The sequence below is a fragment of the Electrona antarctica genome (assembly GCF_951216825.1).
Source record: "Electrona antarctica genome assembly, chromosome: 13".
In the NCBI taxonomy this organism is placed as follows: Eukaryota; Metazoa; Chordata; class Actinopteri; order Myctophiformes; family Myctophidae; genus Electrona; species Electrona antarctica.
In genome coordinates, this window is record NC_136794.1 from 50920432 (window position 1) to 50938924 (window position 18493).

The 18493-nt window shown below is 44.8% G+C and overlaps 1 protein-coding gene across 1 annotated transcript in view; it reads left to right on the forward strand.

The window, feature by feature from the left end:
• pex6 (peroxisomal biogenesis factor 6) overlaps positions 1 to 18493 on the forward strand; it is a 59793-nt gene that overhangs the window by 20602 nt on the left and 20698 nt on the right. The window contains exons 9-14 of the mRNA XM_079518661.1: positions 323 to 528; positions 5930 to 6013; positions 6579 to 6852; positions 14718 to 14851; positions 15260 to 15362; positions 15663 to 15871. Of these exons, the coding sequence (XP_079374787.1) occupies positions 323 to 528; positions 5930 to 6013; positions 6579 to 6852; positions 14718 to 14851; positions 15260 to 15362; positions 15663 to 15871 (1010 nt within the window). The remainder of the gene's footprint in view (positions 1 to 322; positions 529 to 5929; positions 6014 to 6578; positions 6853 to 14717; positions 14852 to 15259; positions 15363 to 15662; positions 15872 to 18493) is intronic.

The window sequence follows — 18493 nt, forward strand, 5'->3', positions numbered from 1 at the left end:
TTTCTAAAGTGTAGTTGTTTATTTGGTCTTGTTTCTAAAGTGTAGTTGTTTATTTGGTCTTGTTTCTAAAGTGTAGTTGTTTATTTGTTCTTGTTTCTAAAGTGTAGTTGTTTATTTGGTCTTGTTTCTAAAGTGTAGTTGTTTATTTGGTCTTGTTTCTAAAGTGTAGTTGTTTTTTGGTCTTGTTTCTAAAGTGTAGTTGTTTATTTGGTCTTGTTTCTAAAGTGTAATTGTTTATTTGGTCTTGTTTCTAAAGTGTAATTGTTTATTTGGTCTTGTGTTTCTAAATGAACACTTCCTGTCCACTGTCCAATCACGGCAGAGATGGAGGCCGGGCGTGGCTGTTGGCCCCTCCCCCCTGCAGAGTGATAGCCCCGCCCCACGGCGGTCGGACAGCGAGTGCCGTCGTGTGCGTCCTCCAATCGGATCGCAGCTCCACATCCAGCCCGTCCTCTGCCCTCGCTGCAAACAACAACAACAAACCGGTTGCTATGACGACCTGCTCCAGAAACACTTCGCCATGCCCAGGTAAGTCATTGGCTGGGGTCATTCAGAGGTCATCAATGTGTCATACAGAGGTCAGGGGTCATTGATATTGCATTGAACAGTCGTCAATTTACCCACGTCAAATTGATTGAGCCGGACCAATCAGCGGCAGCTACGGGCGGGATCAGCCAATCACCTGCCAGGTGGCTGGGGGGGAAAAAAAAGGACCCACCTTATTCAGCGATTGCTCTGAGCTTCCGTTAAAAAAAAATCAGCCAAGACAGGATGTGGACTTGACACATCTGTTAAATTATAACGTTTTTTATTTACCATTTTATTTATTGAAGTGGGCTTACTGTTTTTGTTAACTTTTTGTTTATTTTTGTTTATTTTCTCATTTTCTGTTGCTAGTCATGGCTACCAGTTCCTATTGGCTGTTGCTAGTCATGGTTGCCGGTTCCTACTGGCTGTTGCTAGTCATGGCTGCCAGTTCCTATTGGCTGTTGCTAGTCATGGCTACCAGTTCCTATTGGCTGTTGCTAGTCATGGTTGCCGGTTCCTATTGGCTGTTGCTAGTCATGGCTACCAGTTCCTATTGGCTGTTGCTAGTCATGGCTGCCAGTTCCTATTGGCTGTTGCTAGTCATGGCTGCCAGTTCCTATTGGCTGTTGCTAGTCATGGCTGCCAGTTCCTGTTGGCTGTTGCTAGTCATGGCTGTCAGTTCCTATTGGCTGTTGCTAGTCATGGCTGCCAGTTCCTATTGGCTGTTGCTAGTCATGGCTGCCAGTTCCCACCTGATGTTGTGTGGGAGTTCTGACTGCTCCAGACTGTACTGAATAACTGCTAGCTTGCATAATGTCTTTAGGCTAGGACTGAAGTCTAAGACTTGGTACCTGGTCTGTTGTCTGCTCCAAAGAGGATGATACGATCTCCCATAATGCAACAGCACGCATTAAACATCTGTGAACACAGGCCTTTCCTTTTGGGCTCAACCTTCTTCCAGGAGAAGGTTTCTGGACTGAATTTCCAAATATCAGTTAAATATTGGTTATTGTTCCTGCCACCAAATATGTACAGCTCTCCATTGTAGGTAAAGGCTGAATGATGCCAGCGTCCTTTTGGAAGAAGAAGGTGTGTTCATACAGAGGTTGGTCTCTGTGTCAAACACTCTGATGGTGTGGTACTGATCCCACTGGTCCCTCCAGCCCCCAAACACAAACATCTTTGTCCCGATGATGGTAGAAGAGTGACCGTATGAAACAGGAGGTGGAGTTCCTCTGGTGTTAATTAAAGACCAGACCATTGTGGTGGTGTCCAACTTGTAGATGTCATTAGTGAATCTAGGCCCGGTCCATCCTCCATGAATAAACATGACCTTCCCCAAGACACAGGCTGAGTGGTAGCTCCTCCCTTCTGGAACGGTCCCAGAAACCTGTGGTTTAAACCATGTGTGGGTGTCCACATCAAATGCATAAAGAACACGGCAGTAATTATAACCTGGGTTACTCCATCCTCCCCAGAGGTAGACAGTATATTCTATCAGCACAGCTGTGTGGCCCTCACGCCTGGGGGAAACCTCAAGGTGAGGTTCTCCTGTTCCAGGGGTGACTGGGGTCACCTTCCTCCAGCATAAAGACACTGTGTTGAAGACGTGTACTTCAATGGGATCTCTTCTCCACTGGTTTCCGTCTCCTCCAAAGCTGTAGATCTCGTGTCCGACCACCACAGCAGCCTGGTCCTTCCTATGTTCTCCTTCCAGATGTATCGTCCAGTGAAACATTTCACACAGCAGCTCCACCGTAAATGAGTGTTGACAACTAGTTTACAGATGAACTTGTTAGGATGAAGGCAGCTCAGGTTTCCTTTTTGCAAATCACTAACTGATGTTTAGTGTATCAGACAATTATTTATAAAGAACAATTATATGGTTGTGAGGTCATTGCATGATTACGCCATATTGTAGGATAGCTAATGATTTGACACAATCTGATTGGCCAATTGGCAAAAAAATAAATTAATGATATCCATTAGCTTGATATGTGTTGTCAGTACTATGACATCATTCCTCCATATTTGGACATATGCCGAAATAAGCACAGAGTCAACACCCGGAAACCGGACTGTTTGTGAGGAAGTGGACTGGCATAAATTAGAAGCGTCTCAAAGCCCTGAGGCTCAACCAACGTCTGTCCCTATTGGTCATCTAAGAGCACAGACTAACCCATGTCTGTCCCTATTGGTCGACTCAGAGCACCTACTAACCCATGTCTGTCCCTATTGGTCGACTCAGAGCACCTACTAACCCATGTCTGTCCCTATTGGTCGTCTAAGTGCACCTACTAACCCATGTCTGTCCCTGTTGGTCGTCTAAGAGCACCTACTAACCCATGTCTGTCCCTATTGGTCGTCTAAGAGCACCTACTAACCCATGTCTGTCCCTATTGGTCGACTAAGAGCACCTACTAACCCATGTCTGTCCCTATTGGTCGACTCAGAGCACCTACTAACCCATGTCTGTCCCTATTGGTCGACTAAGAGCACCTACTAACCCATGTCTGTCCCTATTGGTCGACTAAGAGCACCTACTAACCCATGTCTGTCCCTATTGGTCGACTCAGAGCACCTACTAACCCATGTCTGTCCCTATTGGTCGACTCAGAGCACCTACTAACCCATGTCTGTCCCTATTGGTCGACTCAGAGCACCTACTAACCCATGTCTGTCCCTATTGGTCGTCTAAGAGCACCTACTAACCCATGTCTGTCCCTATTGGTCGACTCAGAGCACCTACTAACCCATGTCTGTCCCTATTGGTCGTCTAAGAGCACCTACTAACCCATGTCTGTCCCTATTGGTCGTCTAAGAGCACCTACTAACCCATGTCTGTCCCTATTGGTCGACTCAGAGCACCTACTAACCCATGTCTGTCCCTATTGGTCGTCTAAGAGCACCTACTAACCCATGTCTGTCCCTATTGGTCGACTCAGAGCACCTACTAACCCATGTCTGTCCCTATTGGTCGACTAAGAGCACCTACTAACCCATGTCTGTCCCTATTGGTCGACTCGGAGCACCTACTAACCCATGTCTGTCCCTATTGGTCGACTCAGAGCACCTACTAACCCATGTCTGTCCCTATTGGTCGTCTAAGAGCACCTACTAACCCATGTCTGTCCCTATTGGTCGTCTAAGAGCACCTACTAACCCATGTCTGTCCCTATTGGTCGACTCAGAGCACCTACTAACCCATGTCTGTCCCTATTGGTCGTCTAAGAGCACCTACTAACCCATGTCTGTCCCTATTGGTCGACTCAGAGCACCTACTAACCCATGTCTGTCCCTATTGGTCGACTAAGAGCACCTACTAACCCATGTCTGTCCCTATTGGTCGACTCGGAGCACCTACTAACCCATGTCTGTCCCTATTGGTCGACTCAGAGCACCTACTAACCCATGTCTGTCCCTATTGGTCGTCTAAGAGCACCTACTAACCCATGTCTGTCCCTATTGGTCGACTAAGAGCACCTACTAACCCATGTCTGTCCCTATTGGTCGACTCAGAGCACCTACTAACCCATGTCTGTCCCTATTGGTCGACTCAGAGCACCTACTAACCCATGTCTGTCCCTATTGGTCGACTCAGAGCACCTACTAACCCATGTCTGTCCCTATTGGTCGACTCAGAGCACCTACTAACCCATGTCTGTCCCTATTGGTCGACTCAGAGCACCTACTAACCCATGTCTGTCCCTATTGGTCGACTCAGAGCACCTACTAACCCATGTCTGTCCCTATTGGTCGACTCAGAGCACCTACTAACCCATGTCTGTCCCTATTGGTCGACTCAGAACACCTACTAACCCATGTCTGTCCCTATTGGTCGACTCAGAACACCTACTAACCCATGTCTGTCCCTATTGGTCGACTCAGAACACCTACTAACCCATGTAAAAAAGGAGAAAAAAGACACAAGTGGAATGAAATATGTACATTACTACATCTATATTATTATATTATTATTATATTATATTACTACATCTATATTACTACAGGCAGTTCTTCTGACCAGCGATTGGTTGAAACAGGCTCTCCAGCCGTGCTGAAATGAGCATGACATCACACCTAGCCGTTAATAGAAGATCTGAGAACGGATTAATCACATTATAAATATCACCAGTTGTGCTGATTAGTGATTGGACAGAGTTTCGTCAGAGCAGCAGCATTATTGGCTTATAGGAATGGAACAAAAACAAAACAATTAAGACAATATATTACATTTTCCTCCAGTGTTAATTTGTACTCACCATTATAATGTTCTTAATTAGATTAGGGATGCCACAAAGTGACCATCAGCCAAATCGAATAATCGACAGCTCTGCCAATTAATAATCGATTTATATTATGCACATGCCATGGTCACATAACCATTATATGTTGAGTGCATGCTTTGATGGTTGCAGATTTATAATCAGTTTTGATGAGTAAACCTTTGTGTAGATCTTCTCAGTTCTCATTGTATGCTAGTTACTGCCATTCAGGATGGAAAATGAAATCCAATTGGATTTGGGCAGAAGTAGTTTCATAAGGGGCTGGTATGAAGTACTTGATATAAACAGAAAACGTTCAGTTCACTAGTCTACACTCTACTCTACAACTGCCTTCATTTCATCTGATTGTCTGTCTGGCAGGCACTTAACAAGCGATCGTAACTGTGTCTGTTAGAGAGAGAGAGGCAGAGAAGAGTGGCTTTGCTCAACTTGATTTATACTTATATTCTCCACTCTGATGAAGGTACATGTTCGATATATCATGCAGCCTTACTTATTAGCCTATATTTTGGCTATTAAAAAAACCAAATAGAAATATTAAAATCGATTTCGGAGATTACGACGATTAATCGGAAAATCGATTAATCGGCGGCATCCCTAATTTAGATTTTTGTTGAATGTTCTTTTTTTGACGTTGCTGTATGAGAATGTCATTTCTATTGATCGTTGTGTTTCCTGAACACAGCCTGACACTCAGTCTGAATGTATCGTCGTGTTTCCTGAACACAGCCTGACACTCAGTCTGAATGTATCGTTGTGTTTCCTGAACACAGCCTGACACTCAGTCTGAATGTATCGTTGTGTTTCCTGAACACAGCCTGACACTCAGTATGAACTTTCATTTGGTTTCACTTCATTATTAACATATATGTTTTAATGGGCGTGGCCAGAGATTCAGGCCTATTATTGCGTTGTGTCTCGGCTACGTTGAAAATGAGGGCCTGCCTCTCAACTGTACCCCGAGGTAAAATACACATGATGATTATGTCTGTCTGTCTGTCTGTCTGTCTGTCTGTCTGTCTGTCTGTCTGTCTGTCTGTCTGTCTGTCTGTCTGTCTGTCTGTCTGTCTGTCTGTCTGTCTGTCTGTCTGTCTGTCTGTCTGTCTGTCTGTCAGGTTGGTGTGTGAGGGAGACATATTGACCGTTCCTGTCCTCCACTGTCCTGACCTGCTGCATCACAACACAGATGGAATAAACAGGTATTATTATTAGGGGCCTGTGGTCCCATATTGTATTTGTATGTGTTTTTGTCTTCTTCTTCTTCCGCCAACTATTGCAGTTCTGGCTCAACTGTGCAGTCGGTTTTCGCGAAACCTGGCAACATGGTGGACGGCCATGCCAAACGGTGAACACTCTAATCCCACGACCATTGGCCAAAGGGTGGCGCTATAGCACTCACCATTTGTCAGCCTTCTGATTGGTCCCTGACTGACCAACCAGCAGGCTCTTTCTGCCTTGTTCCGCCTTGTTTATGTAGACTTTGCATTGCCTTTGCATCATGTTGCCCTGCAGTCACCATGCTGCACCTGTGATGTTCCTTTTTACTGACACCACGTTTAAAATAAGATCTGAATTCACAGAATATCAATACGAAGCAACTGAAAAACACCTTATTTCAATGGTAGTGGATGGAGAGAAACGGTAACCAATGGGTGCGAAGAGGGGCACAACCATTGGCGGGACTTCGAACAGGCATAGCCCATGAACCATTTGACCGTCGGCCAATGAAACTTTCCTCTAATGTCATCGCCTCTCTCCTCTCAGGTGTTCTGTGGTTCACTTCAGAGTGCAGAAGGTTGTTGGACGACCTGGAGAAGCTGCTGGACCTGGAGAAGAACAGAAGGTTGTTGGAAGACCTGGAGAAGCTGTTGGACCTGGAGAAGAACAGAAGGTTGTTGGAAGACCTGGAGAAGCTGCTGGACCTGGAGAAGAACAGAAGGTTGTTGGACCTGGAGAAGAACAGAAGGTTGTTGGACCTGGAGAAGATGAGATCAGAGCAGCATTCCTGGCAGACAGAGAGAACACCAGCCTCTATATGGTACCTAGAATACTGTATATGGTACCTAGAATACACCAAACCACACTAATACACCACACCACACCTCACCACTAGTGTATAATAAACAGTGTGTCTGGAGGAACACTGAGAGGCTCAGCGTAGCTTGAAGTCCAGTGTGAAGTTTCAACAGTAATTGATGATTGGAGGTGCCATGATTTCATCTGCTTCTCCATGATGTCATCTGCTTCTCCATGATGTCATCTGCTGCTCCATGATGTCATATGCTGCTCCATGATGTCATCTGCTGCTCCATGATGTCATCTGCTGCTCCATGATGTCATCTGCTGCTCCATGATGTCATCTGCTGCTGTTGTCAACACGGCCATCTCTCTACCAGGTTTTATCTAGTCCTGAGTCAACACGACCATCTCTCTACCAGGTTTTATCTAGTCCTGAGTCAACACGACCATCTCTCTACCAGGAGGTTTTATCTAGTCCTGAGTCAACACGGCCATCTCTCTACCAGGAGGTTTTATCTAGTCCTGAGTCAACACGACCATCTCTCTACCAGGAGGTTTTATCTAGTCCTGAGTCAACACGGCCATCTCTCTACCAGGTTTTATCTAGTCCTGAGTCAACACAACCATCTCTCTACCAGGAGGTTTTATCTAGTCCTGAGTCAACACGGCCATCTCTCTACCAGGAGGTTTTATCTAGTCCTGAGTCAACACGGCCATCTCTCTACCAGGTTTTATCTAGTCCTGAGTCAACACAACCATCTCTCTACCAGGAGGTTTTATCTAGTCCTGAGTCAACACGGCCATCTCTCTACCAGGTTTTATCTAGTCCTGAGTCAACACGGCCATCTCTCTACCAGGTTTTATCTAGTCCTGAGTCAACACGGCCATCTCTCTACCAGGTTTTATCTAGTCCTGAGTCAACACGGCCATCTCTCTACCAGGTTTTATCTACAACACGACCATCAACATCTCTCTACCAGGAGGTTTTATCTAGTCCTGAGTCAACACAACCATCTCTCTACCAGGTTTTATCTAGTCCTGAGTCAACACGGCCATCTCTCTACCAGGTTTTATCTAGTCCTGAGTCAACACGACCATCTCTCTACCAGGTTTTATCTAGTCCTGAGTCAACACGGCCATCTCTCTACCAGGTTTTATCTAGTCCTGAGTCAACACGGCCATCTCTCTACCAGGAGGTTTTATCTAGTCCTGAGTCAACACGACCATCTCTCTACCAGGTTTTATCTAGTCCTGAGTCAACACGGCCATCTCTCTACCAGGTTTTATCTAGTCCTGAGTCAACACGACCATCTCTCTACCAGGAGGTTTTATCTAGTCCTGAGTCAACACGGCCATCTCTCTACCAGGTTTTATCTAGTCCTGAGTCAACACAACCATCTCTCTACCAGGTTTTATCTAGTCCTGAGTCAACACGACCATCTCTCTACCAGGTTTTATCTAGTCCTGAGTCAACACAACCATCTCTCTACCAGGTTTTATCTAGTCCTGAGTCAACACGGCCATCTCTCTACCAGGTTTTATCTAGTCCTGAGTCAACACGGCCATCTCTCTACCAGGAGGTTTTATCTAGTCCTGAGTCAACACGGCCATCTCTCTACCAGGTTTTATCTAGTCCTGAGTCAACACGACCATCTCTCTACCAGGAGGTTTTATCTAGTCCTGAGTCAACACAACCATCTCTACCAGGTTTTATCTAGTCCTGAGTCAACACAACCATCTCTACCAGGTTTTATCTAGTCCTGAGTCAACACAACCATCTCTACCAGGTTTTATCTAGTCCTGAGTCAACACAACCATCTCTCTACCAGGTTTTATCTAGTCCTGAGTCAACACAACCATCTCTCTACCAGGTTTTATCTAGTCCTGAGTCAACACAACCATCTCTCTACCAGGTTTTATCTAGTCCTGAGTCAACACGACCATCTCTCTACCAGGTTTTATCTAGTCCTGAGTCAACACGACCATCTCTCTACCAGGTTTTATCTAGTCCTGAGTCAACACGACCATCTCTCTACCAGGTTTTATCTAGTCCTGAGTCAACACGACCATCTCTCTACCAGGAGGTTTTATCTAGTCCTGAGTCAACACGGGCATCTCTCTACCAGGTTTTATCTAGTCCTGAGTCAACACGGCCATCTCTCTACCAGGTTTTATCTAGTCCTGAGTCAACACGGCCATCTCTCTACCAGGTTTTATCTAGTCCTGAGTCAACACGACCATCTCTCTACCAGGTTTTATCTAGTCCTGAGTCAACACGGCCATCTCTCTACCAGGTTTTATCTAGTCCTGAGTCAACACGGCCATCTCTCTACCAGGTTTTATCTAGTCCTGAGTCAACACGGCCATCTCTCTACCAGGAGGTTTTATCTAGTCCTGAGTCAACACGGCCATCTCTCTACCAGGTTTTATCTAGTCCTGAGTCAACACGACCATCTCTCTACCAGGTTTTATCTAGTCCTGAGTCAACACGGCCATCTCTCTACCAGGAGGTTTTATCTAGTCCTGAGTCAACACGGCCATCTCTCTACCAGGAGGTTTTATCTAGTCCTGAGTCAACACGACCATCTCTCTACCAGGAGGTTTTATCTAGTCCTGAGTCAACACGGCCATCTCTCTACCAGGTTTTATCTAGTCCTGAGTCAACACGGCCATCTCTCTACCAGGAGGTTTTATCTAGTCCTGAGTCAACACGACCATCTCTCTACCAGGTTTTATCTAGTCCTGAGTCAACACGGCCATCTCTCTACCAGGTTTTATCTAGTCCTGAGTCAACACGACCATCTCTCTACCAGGTTTTATCTAGTCCTGAGTCAACACGGCCATCTCTCTACCAGGAGGTTTTATCTAGTCCTGAGTCAACACGGCCATCTCTCTACCAGGAGGTTTTATCTAGTCCTGAGTCAACACGACCATCTCTCTACCAGGTTTTATCTAGTCCTGAGTCAACACGGCCATCTCTCTACCAGGAGGTTTTATCTAGTCCTGAGTCAACACGGCCATCTCTCTACCAGGAGGTTTTATCTAGTCCTGAGTCAACACGACCATCTCTCTACCAGGAGGTTTTATCTAGTCCTGAGTCAACACAACCATCTCTCTACCAGGTTTTATCTAGTCCTGAGTCAACACGACCATCTCTCTACCAGGAGGTTTTATCTAGTCCTGAGTCAACACAACCATCTCTCTACCAGGAGGTTTTATCTAGTCCTGAGTCAACACGGCCATCTCTCTACCAGGAGGTTTTATCTAGTCCTGAGTCAACACGACCATCTCTCTACCAGGTTTTATCTAGTCCTGAGTCAACACAACCATCTCTCTACCAGGAGGTTTTATCTAGTCCTGAGTCAACACGACCATCTCTCTACCAGGTTTTATCTAGTCCTGAGTCAACACAACCATCTCTCTACCAGGAGGTTTTATCTAGTCCTGAGTCAACACGGCCATCTCTCTACCAGGAGGTTTTATCTAGTCCTGAGTCAACACAACCATCTCTCTACCAGGAGGTTTTATCTAGTCCTGAGTCAACACAACCATCTCTCTACCAGGTTTTATCTAGTCCTGAGTCAACACAACCATCTCTCTACCAGGTTTTATCTAGTCCTGAGTCAACACAACCATCTCTCTACCAGGAGGTTTTATCTAGTCCTGAGTCAACACGACCATCACTCTACCAGGTTTTATCTAGTCCTGAGTCAACACAACCATCTCTCTACCAGGAGGTTTTATCTAGTCCTGAGTCAACACGGCCATCTCTCTACCAGGAGGTTTTATCTAGTCCTGAGTCAACACAACCATCTCTCTACCAGGAGGTTTTATCTAGTCCTGAGTCAACACAACCATCTCTCTACCAGGTTTTATCTAGTCCTGAGTCAACACGGCCATCTCTCTACCAGGAGGTTTTATCTAGTCCTGAGTCAACACGACCATCTCTCTACCAGGAGGTTTTATCTAGTCCTGAGTCAACACAACCATCTCTCTACCAGGTTTTATCTAGTCCTGAGTCAACACAACCATCTCTCTACCAGGTTTTATCTAGTCCTGAGTCAACACAACCATCTCTCTACCAGGTTTTATCTAGTCCTGAGTCAACACGGCCATCTCTCTACCAGGAGGTTTTATCTAGTCCTGAGTCAACACGGCCATCTCTCTACCAGGAGGTTTTATCTAGTCCTGAGTCAACACAACCATCTCTACCAGGTTTTATCTAGTCCTGAGTCAACACGACCATCTCTCTACCAGGAGGTTTTATCTAGTCCTGAGTCAACACAACCATCTCTCTACCAGGTTTTATCTAGTCCTGAGTCAACACAACCATCTCTCTACCAGGTTTTATCTAGTCCTGAGTCAACACAACCATCTCTCTACCAGGTTTTATCTAGCCCTGAGTCAACACAACCATCTCTCTACCAGGAGGTTTTATCTAGTCCTGAGTCAACACGGCCATCTCTCTACCAGGTTTTATCTAGTCCTGAGTCAACACAACCATCTCTCTACCAGGTTTTATCTAGTCCTGAGTCAACACAACCATCTCTCTACCAGGAGGTTTTATCTAGTCCTGAGTCAACACGACCATCACTCTACCAGGTTTTATCTAGTCCTGAGTCAACACAACCATCTCTCTACCAGGAGGTTTTATCTAGTCCTGAGTCAACACGGCCATCTCTCTACCAGGAGGTTTTATCTAGTCCTGAGTCAACACAACCATCTCTCTACCAGGAGGTTTTATCTAGTCCTGAGTCAACACAACCATCTCTCTACCAGGTTTTATCTAGTCCTGAGTCAACACGGCCATCTCTCTACCAGGAGGTTTTATCTAGTCCTGAGTCAACACAACCATCTCTCTACCAGGTTTTATCTAGTCCTGAGTCAACACAACCATCTCTCTACCAGGTTTTATCTAGTCCTGAGTCAACACAACCATCTCTCTACCAGGTTTTATCTAGTCCTGAGTCAACACAACCATCTCTCTACCAGGTTTTATCTAGTCCTGAGTCAACACGGCCATCTCTCTACCAGGTTTTATCTAGTCCTGAGTCAACACAACCATCTCTCTACCAGGAGGTTTTATCTAGTCCTGAGTCAACACAACCATCTCTCTACCAGGTTTTATCTAGTCCTGAGTCAACACAACCATCTCTCTACCAGGTTTTATCTAGTCCTGAGTCAACACGGCCATCTCTCTACCAGGTTTTATCTAGTCCTGAGTCAACACAACCATCTCTCTACCAGGTTTTATCTAGTCCTGAGTCAACACAACCATCTCTCTACCAGGTTTTATCTAGTCCTGAGTCAACACAACCATCTCTCTACCAGGTTTTATCTAGTCCTGAGTCAACACGGCCATCTCTCTACCAGGTTTTATCTAGTCCTGAGTCAACACAACCATCTCTCTACCAGGTTTTATCTAGTCCTGAGTCAACACAACCATCTCTCTACCAGGTTTTATCTAGTCCTGAGTCAACACAACCATCTCTCTACCAGGTTTTATCTAGTCCTGAGTCAACACAACCATCTCTCTACCAGGAGGTTTTATCTAGTCCTGAGTCAACACGGCCATCTCTCTACCAGGAGGTTTTATCTAGTCCTGAGTCAACACGGCCATCTCTCTACCAGGTTTTATCTAGTCCTGAGTCAACACAACCATCTCTCTACCAGGAGGTTTTATCTAGTCCTGAGTCAACACAACCATCTCTCTACCAGGTTTTATCTAGTCCTGAGTCAACACAACCATCTCTCTACCAGGTTTTATCTAGTCCTGAGTCAACACAACCATCTCTCTACCAGGTTTTATCTAGTCCTGAGTCAACACGGCCATCTCTCTACCAGGTTTTATCTAGTCCTGAGTCAACACAACCATCTCTCTACCAGGTTTTATCTAGTCCTGAGTCAACACAACCATCTCTCTACCAGGTTTTATCTAGTCCTGAGTCAACACAACCATCTCTCTACCAGGTTTTATCTAGTCCTGAGTCAACACAACCATCTCTCTACCAGGAGGTTTTATCTAGTCCTGAGTCAACACGGCCATCTCTCTACCAGGAGGTTTTATCTAGTCCTGAGTCAACACAACCATCTCTCTACCAGGAGGTTTTATCTAGTCCTGAGTCAACACAACCATCTCTACCAGGTTTTATCTAGTCCTGAGTCAACACAACCATCTCTCTACCAGGAGGTTTTATCTAGTCCTGAGTCAACACGGCCATCTCTCTACCAGGAGGTTTTATCTAGTCCTGAGTCAACACGGCCATCTCTCTACCAGGAGGTTTTATCTAGTCCTGAGTCAACACAACCATCTCTCTACCAGGAGGTTTTATCTAGTCCTGAGTCAACACGGCCATCTCTCTACCAGGAGGTTTTATCTAGTCCTGAGTCAACACGACCATCTCTCTACCAGGAGGTTTTATCTAGTCCTGAGTCAACACGGCCATCTCTCTACCAGGAGGTTTTATCTAGTCCTGAGTCAACACGGCCATCTCTCTACCAGGAGGTTTTATCTAGTCCTGAGTCAACACGGCCATCTCTCTACCAGGTTTTATCTAGTCCTGAGTCAACACGGCCATCTCTCTACCAGGAGGTTTTATCTAGTCCTGAGTCAACACGGCCATCTCTCTACCAGGTTTTATCTAGTCCTGAGTCAACACAACCATCTCTCTACCAGGTTTTATCTAGTCCTGAGTCAACACAACCATCTCTCTACCAGGTTTTATCTAGTCCTGAGTCAACACGGCCATCTCTCTACCAGGAGGTTTTATCTAGTCCTGAGTCAACACAACCATCTCTCTACCAGGAGGTTTTATCTAGTCCTGAGTCAACACGGCCATCTCTCTACCAGGAGGTTTTATCTAGTCCTGAGTCAACACGGCCATCTCTCTACCAGGAGGTTTTATCTAGTCCTGAGTCAACACGGCCATCTCTCTACCAGGTTTTATCTAGTCCTGAGTCAACACGGCCATCTCTCTACCAGGAGGTTTTATCTAGTCCTGAGTCAACACGGCCATCTCTCTACCAGGTTTTATCTAGTCCTGAGTCAACACGGCCATCTCTCTACCAGGTTTTATCTAGTCCTGAGTCAACACAACCATCTCTCTACCAGGAGGTTTTATCTAGTCCTGAGTCAACACGGCCATCTCTCTACCAGGTTTTATCTAGTCCTGAGTCAACACGGCCATCTCTCTACCAGGAGGTTTTATCTAGTCCTGAGTCAACACGGCCATCTCTCTACCAGGTTTTATCTAGTCCTGAGTCAACACGGCCATCTCTCTACCAGGAGGTTTTATCTAGTCCTGAGTCAACACGGCCATCTCTCTACCAGGTTTTATCTAGTCCTGAGTCAACACGGCCATCTCTCTACCAGGTTTTATCTAGTCCTGAGTCAACACAACCATCTCTCTACCAGGAGGTTTTATCTAGTCCTGAGTCAACACGACCATCTCTCTACCAGGTTTTATCTAGCCCTGAGTCAACACGGCCATCTCTCTACCAGGTTTTTAAAAATTGCTAAATACCACACACCAAAATGTAGTATTGATACAATCGATTATATCCATTGCAAAACGATACGATACGATACATAGTCAACGTTGCTGTTTTCATTTCGATATACTTCGATTCTTGAAATTAAAATCGATTCTTCGATGCAGTTACTATATCGTTACACCCCTAGTTGATAAGCTTTATGGAGATGGAAATCAACACTGTGTGTGTATGTGTGTGTGTGTGTGTGTGTGTGTGTGTGCTTGCGTGCGTGCGTGCCTGCATGCATGCGTGTGCGTGCGTGCGTGCGTGCGCGTGCGTGCGTGCGTGCGTGTGTGCCTGCATGCGTGTGTGCCTGCGTGCGTGCGTGCGTGCGTGCGTGTGTGTGTGTAGGGAGCGTGTACCAACAGCCCGTCTCCATGGTTACGTGTGGACGATGAGTCTCTGTTCAACGACCTCTGTCCAGCTGGTCTGACCTCTACGGTGACCTCTCTGTGTGATGTCATCAGCCCACACCTCACACACAGGTACACACACAGACACACACGCACACACACACACACACACACACACGCACGTCTCCCTTTGAGAACAGTGATTAACTCTGAGAGTGTACAAACCATATTTTGTACACTCTCAGAGTTACAGACCCATAAGGTGTCCATTTTGTTCCTATCATTTAGCTGGGGACCCCCTGGAACGCCCTCAGGGACCCCTGTTGTAGGTTAGTGGTAAGAGCGCCATCTAGTGTTTTGAATAGTGTGTTAAAAAAAAACTAAACACACAAAACACATCAAACCAACCTGATTGGCAGAGGCACGAGTTAAAATGTTTTGAATATCGTATTTTCTTAAAAAATAATATTTATGTAATTGTGTAATTGTGTGTGTGTGTGTCTGTGTGTGTGCATGCGTGCGTGTGTGTGTGCGCCACAGGTGTGTGTGTGCGTGCACGGTGCTGCTCCAGGGTCCCAGAGGGGGGGGTAAATCCACGGCGGTCAGAGCGGTCTGCAGGAGACTCCACCTGCACCTGCTGACGGTAAACAACCAAACAAACCTGCCTGTGTGCGTGCGCGTGCGTGCGTGCGTGCGTGCGTGCGTGCGTGCGTGCAACCAAACTAATCTAAGATAATCTCTTCACCACTAGTGACTACAGTATGTACAGTATGTACAGTATGTGATGTATCACCATGTCTTGTTCTGGCTTACTGTAAATCGCTCTGGATTAAGAGCGTCTGCTCTGCTACATTGTACATTTTGTGTGTGTGTGCGTGCATGCGTGTGTGTGTGTGTGCGTGCGTGCGTGCGTGCGTGCGTGCGTGCGTGCGTGTGCGTGCAGGCGGACTGTGTTGGTGTGTGTGGGGAGACGGCGGGGTCGTGCGAGGCGCGCCTGCGGGCGTTGTTCCAGCGGGCGTCGAACCATCAACCCTGCGTCCTGCTGCTGAGAAACCTGCGTCTCCTGGCCCCGCCGGGGCCGCAGGACGCCCCGCCGGGGGACAGCCGCGTCTGGAGCACGCTCTGTGAGCTCGTTAGCACCGTCCCACACAGGTGAACTATTAGCTCGTTAGCACCGTCCCACACAGGTGAACTATTAGCTCGTTAGCACCGTCCCACACAGGTGAACTATTAGCTCGTTAGCACCGTCCCACACAGGTGAACTATTAGCTCGTTAGCACCGTCCCACACAGGTGAACTATTAGCTCGTTAGCACCGTCCCACACAGGTGAACTATTAGCTCGTTAGCACCGTCCCACACAGGTGAACTATTAGCTCGTTAAGAGCTCGTTAGCACCGTCCCACACAGGTGAACTATTAGCTCGTTAAGAGCTCGTTAGCACCGTCCCACACAGGTGAACTATTAGCTCGTTAAGAGCTCGTTAGCACCGTCCCACACAGGTGAACTATTAGCTCGTTAGCAACGTCCCACACAGGTGAACTATTAGCTCGTTAAGAGGTCATTAGCAACGTCCCACACAGGTGAACTATTAGCTCGTTAAGAGCTCGTTAGCACCGTCCCACACAGGTAGACTATTAGCTCGTTAAAGGCCCAGTTCACCCCTTTTGCAACCAGATCTTATTTTAATGATGTTTGGTAGACAATAAACACTTTCCTGGGTTTTTATGTGGGTAATAAAATGTGTTTTTAGATATTTTAGTATTTCAAAGTGTCCATGGGCTCCATGATGTCATGGTCACTGGGTTCACTTACTTCCTGGACTACATGTTGTCTCAGTAAGACAGCCCTCCCCCTATCCACAAGGAGGAGCAGTGCACCAAAGCATTATGGGAATTGTAGTCCAGGAAGGAAGTGAGCCCAGTGTCCATGACATCATGGAGCCCATGGACACTTTGAAATACTGAAATATCTAAAAACACAAATTACCCACGTTAAAAACCCCCAGGGAAGTGTCCCTCTTGTCTCCCAAACATCATTAAAATAAGATCTGGTTGCAAAATAAAGGCAACGCTTTATAATGGTGATATTGAGGGTTTTATAATGGTGATATTGAGGGTTTTATAATGGTGATATTGAGGGTTTATAATGGTGATATTGAGGGTTTTATAATGGTGATATTGAGGGTTTTATAATGGTGATATTGACGGTTTTATAATGGTGATATTGAGGGTTTTATAATGGTGATATTGAGGGTTTTATAATGGTGATATTGAGGGTTTTATAATGGTGATATTGAGGGTTTTATAATGGTGATATTGAGGGTTTTATAATGGTGATATTGAGGGTTTTATAATGGTGATATTGAGGGTTTTCTTTATAATGGTGATATTGAGGGTTTTATAATGGTGATATTGAGGGTTTCCTTTATAATGGTGATATTGAGGGTTTTATAATGGTGATATTGAGGGTTTTAGGGTTAGGGTTAGGGTTCTTTATAATGGTGATATTGAGGGTTTTATAATGGTGATATTGAGGGTTTTATAATGGTGATATTGAGGGTTTTATAATGGTGATATTGAGGGTTTTATAATGGTGATATTGAGGGTTTTATAATGGTGATATTGAGGGCTTTATAATGGTGATATTGAGGGCTTTATAATGGTGATATTGAGGGTTTTATAATGGTGATATTGAGGGTTTTATAATGGTGATATTGAGGGTTTTATAATGGTGATATTGAGGGCTTTATAATGGTGATATTGAGGGCTTTATAATGGTGATATTGAGGGTTTTATAATGGTGATATTGAGGGTTTTATAATGGTGATATTGAGGGTTTTTATAAACCTTTATAATGGTGATATTGAGGGTTTTATAATGGTGATATTGAGGGTTTTATAATGGTGATATTGAGGGTTTTATAATGGTGATATTGAGGGTTTTATAATGGTGATATTGAGGGTTTTATAATGGTGATATTGAGGGTTTTATAATGGTGATATTGAGGGTTTTATAATGGTGATATTGAGGGTTTTCTTTATAATGGTGATATTGAGGGTTTTATAATGGTGATATTGAGGGTTTATAATGGTGATATTGAGGGTTTTATAATGGTGATATTGAGGGTTTTATAATGGTGATATTGAGGGTTTTCTTTATAATGGTGATATTGAGGGTTTTACAATGGTGATATTGAGGGTTTTATAATGGTGATATTGAGGGCTTTATAATGGTGATATTGAGGGGTTTATAATGGTGATATTGAGGGTTTTATAATGGTGATATTGAGGGTTTTATAATGGTGATATTGAGGGTTTTCTTTATAATGGTGATATTGAGGGTTTTATAATGGTGATATTTAGGGTTTTATAATGGTGATATTGAGGGCTTTATAATGGTGATATTGAGGGTTTTATAATGGTGATATTGAGGGTTTTATAATGGTGATATTGAGGGTTTTATAATGGTGATATTGAGGGTTTTATAATGGTGATATTGAGGGTTTTCTTTATAATGGTGATATTGAGGGTTTTATAATGGTGATATTGAGGGTTTTATGATATTGAGGGTTTTATAATGGTGATATTGAGGGCTTTATAATGGTGATATTGAGGGTTTTATAATGGTGATATTGAGGGTTTTATAATGGTGATATTGAGGGTTTTTTAATGGTGATATTGAGGGTTTTATAATGGTGATATTGAGGGTTTTATAATGGTGATATTGAGGGTTTATAATGGTGATATTGAGGGTTTTCTTTATAATGGTGATATT